The 17,432-nt window shown below is 41.9% G+C and overlaps 1 protein-coding gene across 3 annotated transcripts; it reads right to left on the bottom strand.

The window, feature by feature from the left end:
• Positions 1–316: 316 nt before the first annotated feature.
• Positions 317–15,984, bottom strand: rbm44 (RNA binding motif protein 44). Of its 3 annotated transcripts, none has more exons than XM_008396814.2 (19): positions 15,901–15,984; positions 11,224–11,460; positions 11,075–11,102; positions 10,895–11,001; positions 9,839–9,913; positions 8,952–9,133; positions 8,660–8,808; positions 7,318–7,825; positions 7,192–7,250; positions 5,783–5,941; positions 5,538–5,703; positions 5,419–5,453; positions 4,528–4,603; positions 4,369–4,432; positions 4,206–4,292; positions 4,049–4,122; positions 2,912–2,985; positions 2,613–2,811; positions 317–845 (listed from the first exon to the last, which is right to left on the bottom strand). In XM_008396814.2, exons 2-19 carry the CDS (start codon positions 11,456–11,458, stop codon positions 552–554), a joined length of 2,571 nt encoding a protein of 856 aa, XP_008395036.1. In that variant the 5' UTR covers positions 11,459–11,460; positions 15,901–15,984; the 3' UTR covers positions 317–551. The 3 variants fall into 3 exon arrangements, with proteins under 3 accessions (XP_008395036.1, XP_017164139.1, XP_017164142.1); XM_017308650.1 differs by lacking the exon at positions 15,901–15,984 and adding an exon at positions 11,675–11,703; XM_017308653.1 differs by lacking the exon at positions 15,901–15,984 and having other exon boundaries at positions 829–909; positions 11,224–11,664.
• Positions 15,985–17,432: the final 1,448 nt, after the last annotated feature.

The raw sequence follows: 17,432 nt of genomic DNA, 5'->3' as shown, positions 1-17,432 counted from the left end.
GCAAACATTGTGTTAAATGGTAAAACAAAAAAACTAATTGCCTAATTGTTCTAAATGCTACAGAAGTTTCATAAACCTGCTTCAACATACCAGCTGTTCAACACTGCAATATCTGGTATTGGTATCGATCCAATCAATACCTGATAAATACAGGGGCTGTATCGCAGATACCAATACTATTACTTTGATATATCAAACTTCTGACCTTTAGGCATTTTTGTGGTTTTTCCTTTCTAGGTCATACGTTTTAAATAAATAATTCAAAGTTTATTGGTCTAAAAAAAATACTCTAACAAACCAGCAAAAAAAAAAAATGTTCAGACAGAATATTGTTTAATGGGTGAGCTTTTTATAAGAACAAACATCTAAACATTAGATCCAAACATCCATCTAACTGCTGAAGAAAAGCAACCCAACAGAAAATGAAGACGCAGCATTTCTCATGAACGATCGTAGATCTTTTTTTTTTTACAAACTTCAAATAAAAATGGAGAATTGCTGCTAATTTGGAAGTAAATACAACTTGAACTGAGGTGCAAAGTCTTTTCCACTTAGTTCTGTGTGGCAGTAGGCGATTTGGTCAGCAGGTCAGAGGTCATGTCTCTGATGGTGCTGAGGGGCAGGCTGGCCAGGACCCCCTGGTGTGTGGTCTTCAGCTCCAGCAGAGCATCCAGGATTGTCTGGCGGTCGACATGGGGGTGGAGCTGGGTGAGCTCGGCCATCAGCGCGTCCAGGCCGCCCATGGTGCCGAAGTGCTGAGGTACGCAGGTTCCCTTAGCGGTGGGAAAGATGCTCACCACCTTCCTGGTTTGGATGCTGGAGCTGAGGACCGCTGGGTTTACCGGCTGGGCAGACGGAACGGTGAAGGTGAATTTAAGGCACAATAATCTTACAGCTGAGCTAGAAACACTGATAAAACAGATATTTCAGAATGTCTAGTCCAATTGTTTTATCCATCCTAGAGATGCATTGGTCCACTTTTCACTTCCAATACGATACAGATATCTGAGGTCTCGCACCGATCCAAGAAAGTGCAATTAGGGGCTCTGAATAATAATAATAATAATAATAATAATAATAATAAAGCATGATGCTGCTCAGAGCACAAAGCATAGAATTAGACTTAATAGAACTGCCCTTATGGATCGGTCACATTGTCATCAATACCTAGTCTAGCATTTTTTCCCCAATATCAAAGTCGAAACAAATAATATCGGATCGATGCATCTATACTCCGTTCTATGTGGAAATTCTTGCTTTTGCCAACCTCTCTATAGAACCTTTATTCAAATGGCCCTGTAGACCCAATGAAAGGTGCTGGAGAACAAAATGTGCAGGTTTCATATCCAAGACATAAAAACAGAACTCTGGTCATACAGAAACCAGTAACAAAGAGGCAAAGCGCTGAAGGTTCTGAGTGAAAGCAGAAAGAATAGATTCTCTGCTGGAAATCATTCAGATCTGATGTCTTCCATGCCAAAGTGGATTGTTTTCTCATCTACATAAAAACCCCTTTCTGATATGAATAGTTTTACACTGGCTGTCATAGCAACCTACAGACGAGCAAAGGAGAGCCTGCATATGTGATCCAGCTTGGCTCCTCGTCAGGTTTACAGTTTAAACAACATGAGAACAACAGGTTTAACAACAACAAAGAAGTGAAACACTCAACGTCATCATGGACAAAATGCAATGAAACGATTTCCATTAAATATGATAGGATGTCTTGTTAGGTGTGTTTGTGTGCAGCGCTGACTGTTTGCATTCCAATGTAAAGGATTTGTCAAACATGCATGGAAGAATCAAAGCAGCAGTTTTTTAAATAACATAACATAATGTAAAGCTAAAAAAAGTTGGCTTTGCATAATGCTGCCCCTTGCACCATTTTAAACTGAGTGTCTTATTTTATGGCAAAGCAGATCCGAACTCTGAATATCCATTACTGCCACCTGCTGGTATATTTCTGAGTAGGAACTAATAATGCTCTGTGCAACAAAGCAACCTGAACCTGACTTCTGTGCGATTAACCCAGAGTTTGTTGCTGTGGGCTTTAGTTTAGTTGCTCTAATAAATCCTATGGTGTGATCCTCAGTAGATCCAGCTGTTCAATATGATCCTCTCATACTGCCTAAAAATGCCAAGTGCAATATCGTTACTGAACATCTTAACAGTTCAATCTTACTTTTCTCATTGCCTCATATTTTAAGCAATGTATTATTTGTATAGTATTTATTCTAGTTTTTTTATTGTTTTTGCCTGCACTAGTTACACTTGTATGTATACATGTATATATGATCACACTTTTTTTTCTGTGTACTCCGGTAGCCAAGCAACAACATTTTGTTACCAAATTCACTTTTGTGTCTTCGTGTAATAATAAAGTCTAAATCTCAGTATTGCAGTCAGGAAATAAAACCAGTCCTAGTGAGGTCATCTGGTCTTCTCCAGATGTGTGTAGACCCAGAAGCATGGTAGTGTCCCCATGGCAACAGGTTCATTAATACACTCGGATTCTTATATTTGCTATGTTTTATGAAAAATACCCATCATGTATCGTGCATAGTGGAGTTTAAAGGATTAAAGTATGAAGGATCCATCAATCAGAACATCACCTTTTTCTCAGTGAGCCTCCAGTTGGTGTCAGGATCCTGTGGGACCGTGGAGCCCAAGGTGGAGAGAGGTGTGTGGCCCCCAGCAGTGGCTCCACTCAGGTGCCTGATGTGTATGATATGGCTGTGCAGTCGGTGACCATTGAGCTCTTTGACTGCAGCTTTAGCCGTCTCTGGGCCATCCACCATCACTATGGCAACTCTAGAGCACCGGCCAGAGACAGAACCTCCATGAGCAAACACTGAAACCTTCCAGAGAGCTGAACAGATCCAGTGAAAAGTGATGAGCGACAGCAGCTCACCTCACGCCGTTCTTTGAGGGGAAGACGATGACTTCTGACGGCTGGAAATTCTCAAACAACTGCCTCACGTCACTCTGAAACATGTTTCAGGCTCTTGTGAAAACTATGATGTGGCTGGGTTTTTACATTTTACATGCAGAACAGATGAGCAAACATTTCTCCCAAAAATGTATGCATCATCACAAACTGAAAATATGCTTCTAGCCAGGTCTAATTCTTTTAGCTTCTGTTTTAAGCCATGTCACAGTGATGCCAACCTCCATCTTTGGCTTTTTAAAGCAACACCCAATTTGGACTTTCATTAACAAGAAAGTCCAAATAAATGCTGTTACTTTGACAATTCTTAATTTCCCTTGCAAATGTGCAAAAAACTTTGTCGATATTCAGCTAATGTCAAAAAAAGTCTGGGGTTCCCATTAAATAAGGAACGTAATTAATGTGAATGAATGAGTTTGTTCATGCGATAAGTAATGTAAAAACATACTAGACCATGAGCCTCCAACTACTTCCTGTCGTCCTTTTTGTGGTTTATGTAAGTAGCAACATCTGGTTGTTCATGTAAAATGTGTTCCTATTGCAGTTTTGTGAAATAAACCAAATTTTGTTAAGGCATAAAGCCAAAACAAAACAAAAAAAACTCATCCTCCTACACCAAAAGGTTTTCCATCCAAAACTGAGTTTTTCAGTAGAAATACAGTCATTGTCAGCTAATGCTTCACATGTTTTAGTTCTTTCAACATTGAGGCGGAAACACTAACTTTTTGGGAAACTGATGTTCTGCTAATCCAGAACATTGCAGCAGTTTGTTTCATTTGTGATACAGAATAACAGGAACTGTTGACCTCTTGCTATTCATCACATTATTTTTCATTCCACCAATGTGATTAAGATGCCTAATCAATAATGACTAGAACATTTATGAAGAAATGTCCATATCCTTCTGCTATAAACCATTAAGGCTGCAAGCTCTGCTACATGATGTCATTTCTAATCAGCCTCATCAGTCATGTACTGCCCTCTGCTGACCATTACAACAAAGTACAACTCACTGGATTTCAAAATGATCATTTAACCAAAACCTTCCACTTTCCCTCACTTGATGTTAGCGCAGTAAGTAGCACGTGTGACTAAACTGACCTGTGTCACATGACCAGGCAGGTTGGATACATACAGCACTGAGCTGCTGCTCTCACCACTGACTGATTCTGCATCTGTCAACACACACAAACACACACACAGACAATTCAAACAGATGAAACCCGGATGACGTTTTGAGTAGCTGCTGACGACCTACTGTCAGCCGTGTCTACTGCTGGTGCTGGCAACTGCAGGTCCTCCTGAGCATCGTACCACGCCTCACTAAAGTTCACCTCCTCAATGCCTATGCGGCACAAAAACAGAATAAGAACATTCAGCTACAGTTGTGGTTCCATTAGCCGTGTAAAGGTTCTGCTCACCCATTTGCTTAACCAATCGCTCTTTGGGTACAAGAGCTGCAGCTCTCTTATCCTCTTCCTCTTCCTTGTGGAGCAAGGAGGGGAAACAGACGATAGTTAAGGTTAGCTGCTGCTGCTGCTGCATGGAGCACATTGTGGTGTTCAGGGCTGTGATCACACCTGGCAGCTCTGTCTGTCCCTGTCAGGACCTCCGCCTTCTCCAGCTCCTACATGCTTCTGTGTCCCCAGGGTGGAACTTGACATCAGAGAGGTGTATTAAATATATTAGCCAACAAGTATTGCATTCCATACAGTCTTTGCGTATGGAATGCGCAAAGACTGTACATTCCATACGCGCAAGCCTTGGAATGCGCGTATGTGTGCAATATATTGCACACATCGTAATATGTGTGCAATATATTGCACACATATTACGATGATGTGGCCTTATATTGTGCAGTCCTTGCTGCAACTAATGATCATTTTATTAATCAGTTACTGTATTTATTATTCTGACGATTAATCAGATTTTAAAAATGGCAAACACTTGATCAAATCCTAACGTCAACATGTGAAAAGCTCAGCCCTTTTTGCTGAATTTAGTGCTGATTTGGTGATTATGAGTAAGTTTTTATTTTGTTTTTAATGAAAAATATATCTTTAATACAGCTTTGGCCTAATTACTGCTCTGATATGGGTGTTCTTTTAACAAATGACCTTTTATTGGAATCTCTATACTCTAATTAATTAATTACTAAATTAGCTGACRATTATTTCTGTCATCAATTAATCACAAGTCATCTGGTTTAGTCTRGGCTTTAGCCCCAGACTAAACCGTCTCCATGACGAGGGGTTTTTAAGAAGCTCATTAGAAAATCATCACTTTGCCGTTTTTCCTTCATGGACATCATTAGCTGAAGCTCACCATGCAAGAGGCCTTGTACAAACATCTGCCTCACACAGGGCCTTTTTACCCAAACCATGAAGAAATAATTCAACTGACTTCCTAATTAAGYTTGCAGCATCTCACTGGTTGTTGAATTGGAACTCAAACAATGTTTGTCAACTTACCAAGAAGGAGTCTTTTCCTGCAGGTCACCAAGGATCTAAACAAAGACAGAGTTACTGTGGAAGGTTCTCAAAGCCCAGACATCTGGGCTCTTGGCTGGGGGTTGCGAGTAACCTCTCACCTGTTCAGGGACGTAACATGCCCCTGCCGTGATCTTCTCAGACTCCACACACAGAGGACTCAGCTGCCCCAGAGGAACCCCCGTCAGGATCTGGTGCTTCATCAGGTTATAGTCAGTTTCCAACTTCTGCAGGATCTTCACAACATTTGGTGGCAGGTCTTCAGCTCTGCAGAGACGTGATGGATTTTTTCTAGAAAGCTCTTAGTGCAAACAAAGGGAGTTTAATTGCCCTGTGGGTTTCTCACATTGCCGTGGACAGGTGTCCCTCAGCGGACGTGTAGTAGAGCCTCCAGACGTGCTGCCTGCACAGCTCATAGTGCAGGGTGAGCAGGGTCAGCTCTGCTTGCTGGGCGCGCTGCTTACAGCCGCAGTCCATTCTAGGAGCAGCCGACACACTGCCAGGGCTGGAAAACACATTCAGGGCAACAGGCATCAACTGGGGCCTGCTGTAGCAATGYACAGGAGAGCAGAGCATTGCCTGGCAGGAGGAACCTATTGTTCTCCACCYAATAATCAGCAGTCTCCATGTTTATTTTCCTCACCCCCACAATATATACATATRTACCAAAATGTGCGGGTCAATGTCGAGTGTGCGATATTGCTAGTGTTGACATTTCCCATTGCCAAGGCAACRCAATTAGCAAAAAATAATTRCGAAAARAGCATGTTGGGATACTGGCTTAAGACACAGGCTCCATGCTTGTGATAGCACAAATACTACTGGTAGTGTCAACATGCTAGTACTAGCCCACAAGCTAATAATATCATTAAAGCCAACATTAGCATTTTAGCTMATTTTTATACAAATAGCTAACCTACATCCAGTGCCACACACTGGATGTAGGGAGTTGATTGGGTGAACAAACTCCTGCCTAAGATCARAAGGCTGTTAGTGATCAGTGGCACACTGCTGGCGGATGTTTAGTGTCAGAAAGCCGACGTYGTTTCTCCCTACATCCAGTGGGTGGCACAGGTTGCTACAATCGATAGCAGCYACACCCGCTAGAAGGAAACAAACGCACACAGTGCAACACTTTCATTCTATTGACTGAGAGGTTGCCAGRCGACTGTGCCAAAAGGCGTTTCAAAAGAGAGCAGAGAGTCCGAGCTGAGAGCAAGTCTGAGCGCGAGGAGAAGTTTTGAGTACAAGCATTACAAGTTTTGAGAAGAAAGATACGAAGCCTTGCTTTCAAAATATAAAGGTAAGCAAAAGCATTAAAAGTTTTGAGAACAAAAGATATGAGATCCTGCTTTCATACTGAAAATGTGTGTTCTTGGATTATGGCAGAAAAAATCCCCCATATAAAACAAGTTGCTCTTACAAGGGTACAGGGAACAGAACAGGGATAAATGAGGGGTCTGTGGAGCTACAACAAGGACTTCAGACTAATGCGTTTAAGTTCTACTTTAAATAGATCATAAGTGCATTATATACATGTGAAAAGGAAGGATTTAAAAGCATGATCTATCCACTTAAATACAAAAAAAACACAGTGGCCTGCCGGTGGACAAAAGGTAAACCACCGGAAGTCTACTATTGGTGGTCCACAACTACCAGGTTTAGCATGTTTTCTGTGTCACATCACCTTTCTAACACCTTCTAACACCACACAATAGGCATTTGGGACCACCAGTTCTTGCTCTTACACATTACCTTTTGCTCTTCTTCTTTGGCTCTTTGCGTTCTTGAATCATGTGGAGTTTGAACAACTCCTGAAAGGATAGAGAAGGTGAGAAACTATCTACAACAGTCCTAACCAACATGAGGTTCCAACCTTACGTCAGCCAGGTAGTCCAGATCGGACATATGGAGCTCAGTCATGACGTTATGTTCGGATGTGTTTGGACCTTCAGTTTGGGTCTGCTTTGCTGTCCAGCTCTCTACCTCAGTGTTCACTGCAGCGTCACAGCTGGGTGCGCAGGGAGCAGTGAGGGTAAACTTCTCTGCGGTGCTCGTCAGCCTGTTGGCTGCTGGAGGGTCGCACAGCTGGATTGAAGCCCCAGCACTCTGCAGTGCCACACCGTTGCCTGCCAAGCACCCCAGGATACCCCTATCATCCTTGATGGGGAAGTTGAACTGACTCCTTTCATCTTCACAGCTCGGTCTGATCTCCACGTGACTGACTGCCGTTTTCTTGCCACCAAGCACAATGTTTTCTCCTGTAGAAGGAGGAGCCTGCTGGATCTGCGCTGTGTGGCTGGTGCCCCCCTCTGAACGCTGTGCGAGCTTCGTGGCGTCCACTGTTGGCTGCTGTGAGGGCCCGCTGTTTTCCACTGGACACTCTGAACTGTAATACGAAAACATGTGACSGCTCCATTCAGCCGGAATTCATCTCCTACTCTGGAATTATACCATTTCTTCAATGGTCTTGAAAAGCTAGGTCGCATTTTTATTAAAACATCACATTCTCTGTGAAAACCAGCAAAAACAAATATACCGGTTTAGCAATTTCAAAAAAATTGCTTCAATCTAAATTAATCTAAAAAGTTGTTAATTTGCCATAAAAATAAGTGAGAGAAAGAGGAACTGATGGGATAAAACGGACATGTCATGGTTAACATGATGACACCAGGTCATTTTGAAAGTCATGTCTGGAACAGGATTGTTGCAAGTTTCAGTAAGTTAAATTTAAGAACTTTTACAACCATTATGAAGAAATATAAAATTGACACGATATATTAGCAGAAACATTCAATTTAACATTTTACCCAAGAAATATTTTGTTGTTGTCAATTAGTTACCAACGAAGATTCCAGTTTATTAAAAAAAAGATCCAATTATGGAAGTACAGGGGGAAAAAAATCAAAACAGTTACTTTAACCCAAACAAACAGAACACAATTGCAATCGGACTATATGTCTGAGCTCATCCCCTTTAGCAGAATCTCAGTTTCAAAGATTTTTTGGGCAAGTTTTTCTTTGTACTAAGGATAAACTGGGGCTGAAAGGATGGGGGGGGGAAGCGACCTGATAAACATTAATATTTATTATTTAGTCTGTTTTCTCCACAGTTTCCTAACTGTACTCATTTTCTGCTGTCACTCCATGCTGGGGCTTTTTTTATTTTTAAGGAGTTATGAGGCACGGTGGTGACACCTGAAACTGTGGTGATGTGTACTCACTGTGCCTGGATGGTGGAGGAAGCCCTCTGGCTGCCTGCTGCCGAGTCCTCAGGCTTTCTTCCATCTCTATCTCTGGCTCTTTCTATGTACATGTTGACAGGCACAGCTGCACCGATGATGCGGCTGCTCACCTCAGACACTGATGAACCCTACAAAACAAAAATCATCATGCACTGACTGACTACCAACTTTGGCTTTGTAGTATGCAAAACCTGCTCTCCGCTCCACTCCACTCCACTCCACTCCACTCCACTCCACTCCACTCCACTCCACTCCACTCCACTCCACTTACCTTGTGCTGGTTCAGTATGTGTGTGAATGGGAGGCTGTGGGCCATCTGGTGGACCACGGCATTGTCACGGGCCTCCTCACACAGCTGATTTTGAGATTTTGTCACACYGTTAGAAAAGCTGGTCTGGGGTAAGTTCTCCCTCGTGYCACCTGGAAGCATCTTCAACATCTGCAGAGACGCTTCTGTAGTGGAGGGAGGGGGAAGCCGGGATTGATTAGTTGAAGGATGAACCTTCTGACAGGTCAACTACAACCTAAGTCAAAAACAGTTGTGGAAGTTTTTCTGCACAAAAGATCCGGACCAACAGGGGAAACACACTCTGGTCCATTTAAATCAGACCAGATGTGGCGGAGGTGAGTACACCCTTAAATTCTGTTTAATGCCACTTGCTGAAGGCGGTAATAGCTTTTCACTGTGTTAAGCATAGATCAGTTTTAATACCTGATATTTTTGGTAACACTTTATTTGAAGGGGTGTGCATAAGACTGACATGACACTGTCAAAAACATGACATAACATCTGTCATGAACATAAAATCTTTATGAATGMTTATGACAGTTGTCATGAAGTGTCATTCGGTAAATAATGGCACTTTTAATGCAAAGTTGCTCTAAAAGTTGCATTGAAAGTCCATTAAAAATGCCAACTTTGCATGATTTTGTAAATTATGATAATTTAATGAAAAGCTGGCATTTTTAATGGACTTTCAAAGCAAATAAGCTCCTCCACGGAGTTCACAGCTTCATTTGCCGCTTCACCATGTGACTTACAAGTTCTTATTGGCTGTTAACTGTGCACTGGACACAACTTCCAAGTTTAGCTGTAGAGAATGAGCAAGGTTAGATGGTGGCAAAGCTCTCACCAGCTGTACAAATCCACAAACTTACGCTTCAAATAAACATGACCCTGAGAAAACTCCAACCCAGGATGATTCTGTAGGAAGTAGTGAAGGCCTCCCTCATCTGAAGAAGAACAACAAAAAAAAAAAACATCAGACAAAATCTATTGGAACACACAAAGAGMCTGGGTGGAGCATGGGCAGACGGGCTTCATGTGGAGTGAAATCTGACAGTCATCTGAATAACAGTGAAAAGAGATGTCATGGTTTCTCAAAAACTGGCCCTAAAGAGAGAGGACGCGATGAAAAAAGGAGATGGCCAAGGACTGAACCTTGAGGGACACCAAAGGTTTTCTGTTTGAAAACAAAGAGTTCTGCAGCTATGACCCAATCCAGWCAATGCTGCACCTTTAAAACCTGATCCAATGTTCTAAGAACATGTTAACATGAACATAGAACATTGTGTTCAACGGGATCATAGGTGCTTGTTCATATAAATATACTCTCATGTCTGTCTCATTACGAGCTCAGATTGGTGTAACATCCGGAGACAGTTAACTTTCTGATAAAAACTTTGAAGAAAACATGCTATAGTTGTGTGTAATATTTTGTTTTATTAAGAGTGTTGGTAGTTCTAGTATATTTTAGTGAATTCTGTTGGTAAACAGTTTTCAAAAGTTGGCATTGTATTGAGATACGTGTGAAAGGGATTGGCAAAAATGTATTTCAAAGCCAACTGTCATCTTAACATTTGCACAGAGTGTTTTGTCTTATTGCTAGTTTTGCTAGGTGAGGCCCCAGCAACTCATGGTTGGACTTTTTCTTGATTTCCTTTGCATATTACTGATCTTTTTTCTTTTGCAAGCAGGTGTATGAATGGTGATGAGGCATCTTCATAAGACTTTACATGCAGACGACGTCTGGGCGTCACAGTCTGCACCTTCGAGGGACCAAACTTGGATATCCATAGACGACCCAGAAAATACGTCGTTTGTTCTCTGGTTATAATGTAGTTTTGTTCTGCTAATCCTCTAAACCGACAGAAAAGGTTATGCTATGTCCTTCTGACGAGGAACGGCACACCGGACGGGCTTCCGGGTCGTACCCAGTATGATGCTCCTGTCCTCCGCCGACAGACTGAGATACCAGCGCAGCAGCTCCGTGTCCGTCAAAGCCAGGTAGTGATGAACGTTCACCAACTCTAGAATTGACCTGTGCCGAGAGCAGAAATAAACCTTCACGTCTCTTCCTTAAGCTGAGCATGGGAAGAACAATATAGCTTTACCTGCGCAGCAGGAGCTTCCGGCTCTCCTCTGTGTAAGCAGAAACCACATTTAGTTGAATAATAGGACACAAACTAAACTACAGACATTTACAGCCTCGCTGTTATTAGCAAACTACTTTTAGCCCACCTCGTGACTTTAGGGAACTTACTTGCGTTCGAATGTTCCCAAAAGTAGCATGGAGGTGTTACCGGCTGTATCAGCGAGTGAGGTGGCGCCAACACGGCGGGACAGTCCACGACCCTGTAAACCGGCCGGGGAACAGGCTCCTCGTAGTACACCGTGGCGTGTGGACCGGGCCAACCAGCCGAGGGATGGTTCGTCAACAAATGCAGGTCTGCAGGGCTCGTGGTCCACACAGCGTCTCTCTTGGAACGCAGCATCATTACTGGTGAAAACGAAGCCAATTTGGCGTTAATTCCCCCTTAACTGCAAAGGCTAACTCTTGTTACACAGTGTTTTGTCTTTGTAAAAAAAAAAAAAAAATTATAATAATAATAATACAAATTAAAAATAGCTGTTTAAGCCGGCAGGAGCGGAACCCTTCAATTTCAACTTGGAACCTAAAGCGAGGTTGGTCACGTGACCACACCGTGACCTACTTATGGGTTAATGAGGAGAGGCCGGAGTTTTATTCACCAGCAGTTTGTTCCCCGAAAGGTGTYAAGTTTTCAGATATTTTTGAGAAAATAACCTAAATACCAGAAATAGCAACGAGGATGCATTTCATAAACAGTGTAATTAAAGTTCAGAATAAATAAAAGCATTTTTTTTTTTTGTCCATAATTTTGCTTTTAACGCTGATTGCATTATATCACCTTGTAGATGATCCAGCAASGCTGCTTGTTTGCTCAACCAGGAGTCAGAATCACAATCCACCATAAGGGATATCTGCATTTTGTTGTGAACCTTTTTGTTTGGAGCAATTCAACACAAAGAGTTAAAACACATCAGAGCAGCCTTTGTCCTAGTCTCCCACGCTGCACCCACCACATTCAGAAACAGAGCTTCTGCTCCAGTGTGGAACAGCGTGTTCATCTACTGCAGCACCTCTCTGTGCTCTGCTGAGGGGCCAGTCCTCTGCTGATGTGACTGATCATACAGAAAACGCTGAATCCAACGAAAAATAAAAGTTTGCCTACATGTGCTTCTGTTCATCAGCAGCAAGGAGAAGCTGAAGCTGATGACTGATTGTGTTAAAGCAGGGCTTTTGGTAGTTTGCTTTATTTGAACCTACAGGTGTGTGTAAAGATGGGAAGTAACTACTTGCATTTACTCAGTTACATTTACTTCAATAAGTTTTTTTTGGGGGGGRAAGTGTGTATTTTTACTATGCTAAATGTTTTACTTTTACTTAAGTATTGAGTAAAATTTCTGGATACTCCACCCTATGACAGTAACTTAACTGAATGAAGAGTAAGCTTGTTCCAACCAAAAATTCACCAGACACAGACACTCACCGGCAGGTTTTGTTAAAGTTTCATATTGAAAAATATTGATTTGGGAAAATRTTTCTTTTGCCGGTCTCGGTCTGTCTGATGATTTAATTTCTGATGATTCAATTTTGAAACGATCGATGTTTCATAACGTCACTCAAAAAGTATTTCACCAAATACTTTTTTTTTTCCTCTTATTTAAGCAATTTCTTGGACGGCTGCTTTTTTACGTGGGTAAAAATATGTTGAAGTACTGATGCTCTAACCTGAGTACATTTTTTTGGGTTCTCTACCCACCTCTGGTGTTAACACAATGCCGAAGAGGAAAAACACCAGCAATGACATCAGAAATGTAATTACTGCTGTCCAATCTCGGAGGGTTTCCGTTTTTCCTATCCTAAACTATCCATCATGTCAACCTGAGGAAATATTCAGGGCAGGACTGGATGTCGTAGCGAGGCGATGGTGGGGGAKGGGAGGRGATGCCAAGTAGAATGCCTCTTCTTTCCAGCATGACTTTCATTTTCAAAGTGACCTCTGAGGAGAGGTGAAGAGAAACTCCCAATTTACTGGCCGATCTATGTTCTCACCCTCACCTGGTCACAAAATGTAGTTTATGACTGAAAGAAGTCGTCTCTGGATGCAACTGGCTGGAATGCGTTTCCTCCGCCAGGTGTCTGGGCTGCACAGGAGGTTTTGGCATCTCGGTCGCCTCCCTCAAGAGATGTTTTGTGCAGCAGTTGGGAAGCAATTGCTGCTAAAGGTGCTTCTACAGGCTATTGAAAGCTGATATGAACTTTTATCCGATTCTTTTTCTATTTACAGTCAGTTTTTTTTTGTCTTAAGTAACGACACTGTGAAATCCTTTGCGTGTTTTCACGGCTGAATTTAGAGTTCAGTCATTGTTGAGCCTGAGAAATGAGTGTCGCACTAAGATGTGAGCAGGAATGAAAAATGTCCACTAGAGGGAAGCCTCGTTCCAGCCACAGCAAAAGTGTGCCGAGAGGAAATTTTGAAATATGGAAATATCCTGTGGGTGGTATGTGTGTTTTTGTGAGAACACAGTGATGCCTCAGAGTTCAGGCCTCACCAGGGTCCTTCACATTGTGTGAAGAGAGCAGCTGGAGAGAGTTCAGATGTTCTCTTACCGTTAATGAGTGTGCGAGTCTCCCAGTGTTTCCGGAGGAYATGTGTAAAATCACATTATTGTGGAGCAGCCACGCTTTGTTGGTGAATCAGTGGTTCTCCTGGTCATGTGATTTAATCCGTGCTGTTAAACTTGTGGCTCTCCGCTGTGTCAGCATCGATTATYTGCTGGTTTACTTTCCTTTAATAATGTGCAGACCTACACCTTCAACCAGGATGTGTTCTGCTCATCATAACGCACCGACAGGCTCTGCCAGGCCTGGACTTAGAGACCAATTTAAGAGATTTCAAACTGTTTTGACTTGACAATAACKGCCCATTCTAGAGGTAAATGTTCTTTAAAATCCTAAAAAACTCACCTCTGTAGATGTGGGACATTGATCAACTCATTTGATGTGTATTGATTGTTTTGATGATGACACGATGATGCAATRTCGGTTACACAATAGTTGACTGTATGCACTTTGAACTGCCTCGTTGCTGAAATGTGCTACACAAATAAAAGCTCAWTGATTGTAAATGAGAGCAGCGTTACTGAGAACGAGTCCACATCAGAATCCAATGTATTACTGGTGTTACATGGATGCACAAAGTAGCAAACGCCAACACTATATGATGATGCAATAAATATGCAAAATGATAATGTCAATAACTAGAACCTCAGCCTCTTACTGGTGGGTCTGAACTGGACCTGAAGCCCTCAGTCAGTGTTCAGAGCAGATGGACAAACGCTCTAATAAAATATTTGTTGTGAGTGCTGGCAGAAGCTGTGCTCGCACACAAACACACAACATGAGGGCAGGGCAGCTCCCCAGAGGGCACTAAAAGGCCTTTCATAATATTCCAAGGCACTCTGCTCTCTCAATCAATGGCCGATGCCTTCCAGGCGGYGWTACTGGAGCCCACAGCTCGGCTTTTCCTCTCTGTGGTTTGATAAGGCACCGGCTCATCAGCAGGCGGAGTGCTGCRGCCGTCAACACACTTTGATAGCCTATCGGATGCCATCGTGCTCTTCACTTCATCACCAGCTGAAGCAGCAGCGGTGCTACGAGCCAGGCTCTGCAGCTGCAGGGCAGGAGTTCAGGGGAGACGGAGGGAGACAAACATCACAAGATGGCTGCCACAGGACTCGCCTYGGCCCTCAGCTGCTGTTCACGTTACAACAAATGCRCAAACACACAGTTTGTGAAGAAGAAGTGACACTGGGTTTCTGCACTCAGATTTCGGCTAAATTWGAAATTTTCCCTCAATCCCAGTTAGCGATATTCCACTGGAAATCTCTTATTCAGCCATTTTTCCGACATTTTCCATCTCGGTCAACTTTGCCTTCAAAGGCTCCGTCATTTCTGATCATTTTCAGATTTACTTCAGAGTCTTGAGTCTCGCCTGTGCTACAGCTGCCATATTTTATAGTCTGTTGTTTTTTCTTCYAACATCCACCYAGACATTTAATTAAATWAGCATTAAAATAATATGACGACATCAAATGGTGACTCACTTCCCATCAATGTATAGAATTTGAGTTAAGATAATTGAAYCATATTTAATAAATCAGAATAGTGCATTCCAATGAGACTTGTCAGATTAAATGCACTTTTTGAAAATAGCCTTTAAGCAGGTGTTAAATTAACTTTGCATTTCTGTGTTAAAAAATGTTTTTAATGGTCTGATGTGATCTTCTACATGCAAGTCAACAACCTGCCTGTCCCTTACTTGGCTCACTGGGTCTTTTGTCTGGACTGTGTTGCGTCCTTGGTCACTTGAATCATAATGGGATTGCTTATGTGAATTCTCTGAATTGATTTTCAAAACAGGGTAAGATTTGCTTGAAAGTTGGAAACACAGCCCCCCCCCCTCCCATCTTTGGTTCAGTGTTGGTTTTCATCTTTTAGCTAAGATGGCTTCCATCACTCCTCTTTTAAAGCATCAGTTAGTTCTCTCTGTCCACAATCTGGACATCATTGTCGTTGAAATGGCTTTAAAAACTGCTGCTCAGCTGGGAGCTTCCCAGGTAGGTGTCACAMCATCTTCAGGAAAATAACTGAGCAAAAATCTGGTTGCCTTTGATTTAAACCTGTTGTATTAAACTACTCATCACCCCGAGTGCCACTGTTGACTCATAGTGGTGTGGCAATGTCATTCTGTCAGGTTGCATTTCTTCAGCAGGTACATGGAAGCTGGTCAGAGTTGATGGGCGGCTGGATGGAGATAAATACAAGAGAAAACCTCCAAGACCAGAGGTTCACCTTCCAGCAGGACATCGGCATGCAGAGACGACGGATCAAAGCGTATTCCAGTGTCCTGTGTCCAGCGGTCGTTAGGCGAGAGGCGGGTCAGACCATAGACAGGTCATCACAGAGGACAAACAAGCAACATGCACACCTGCAACAAAAGGCAATTTAGACAGACTATCAAACCAGAACTTCCTTCCACCTCACAGTTCTGCTCTACCTTGTGTGGATCTATCTCTTAAATCCAGTGGTTTCTGCATTCATTTAGATGTGTCTCTTGTGCTATAGGCTTGAATTCAATGGCTAAACTGCCTCACCAGTAGTCAACTCTACAGAGCTCTGCTAACGAGTTAATATTGGAGCCAGGTGTGCCGAAGCAGAGAGAAAGTCGTAGAACCACAGATCTTGAGGACTGGAGTTTGAGACCACTGCCTTCAATCCAGAGGTGGGCAGTAACTAGATCATTAACTTGACTAGCCTTTTTGGAAAATATGTACTTTTTTACTAAATATTATGATGAGCTAATGCTAGTAAAATTGATGGATACTCTCTCCAATACAAGTAACTTCAATTAAGAAAGAACAAACATATTTTAACCAAAATGTCTGAGACTCAAAGCTACAGTTTGTTTTGAAATGTGACTTTTCTAATGTTGTTTTCTGTCTGCTGAGCCTGTTGGGTCACTTTCAGATCAATAAAACACAGTAAACACTACATATTGTTACTGGTACTACATTACCTTGTTCCTAAATACTACATGCTGTAAGTATTAATTGTAAAGTTTAATATTTAAAAGTGTTTTTAAGTTTTTTATCCTGAATGTTATTCAGGAAGAGTAACATTATTTGCTAGTCTAAAGAAAATGTGAAAATTTTCTTTAGACTGCAAAAACTTGCAGGTAACTTTATATTTTGTGTTTTTGTTTTTTATTTTATGATCAGTTACTCATTAATTCAGTGGTCTTTTTACCAAATATACTGTATATTTACTCTTCACTAATTTCTTGGAAAGCAATTTAAAATTTTTACTTGAGTAAAAATATGTTGAAGTAGTGCTAGTTTTACTTGAGTAGATCTGTTAACAGCAGTGTTATAACTTGCTTGTTTCTTGTAGCTCAAAATCAAGAGAAGAGTTGCTTCCTTTGACGAAAGGAAGAAAGTTTAGTGAACCATCTTTGCCCTTTTCAAATTACCGTCTAACTTCAGCCTCTGAAGATGCTGCTATCAGAACAGATTACTCTTTAACCTCCTTCTATACCCGCACTTGTCTTTTGATACTTCAATATTTATAGCTTATTCTGTGCTCTCCCTCAACTCATTCATATTTTATTAGCTTCAAAACATGTTTGGCCCTTCTTTGTTGGCTTTATGGTGCTTGTGGAGATAAAAAAGCAAGGTATAAAAGTGCATCAAAGTAACTAAACAAGACCTTCTTGCCCCTCTGAGAGTCCGACGCTGTGTGAGCCGGGCTTGAAACTGAACTTATCTTCTGCAGTTGGCTCACCAGACGTTGCTCTACCACAAAGAGTAATCATTTACCCAGAAATG

The sequence above is a fragment of the Poecilia reticulata genome, linkage group LG2 (genome assembly GCF_000633615.1).
Source record: "Poecilia reticulata strain Guanapo linkage group LG2, Guppy_female_1.0+MT, whole genome shotgun sequence".
Taxonomy (NCBI): Eukaryota; Metazoa; Chordata; class Actinopteri; order Cyprinodontiformes; family Poeciliidae; genus Poecilia; species Poecilia reticulata.
This window is presented reverse-complemented; position numbering and strand designations above follow the sequence as displayed.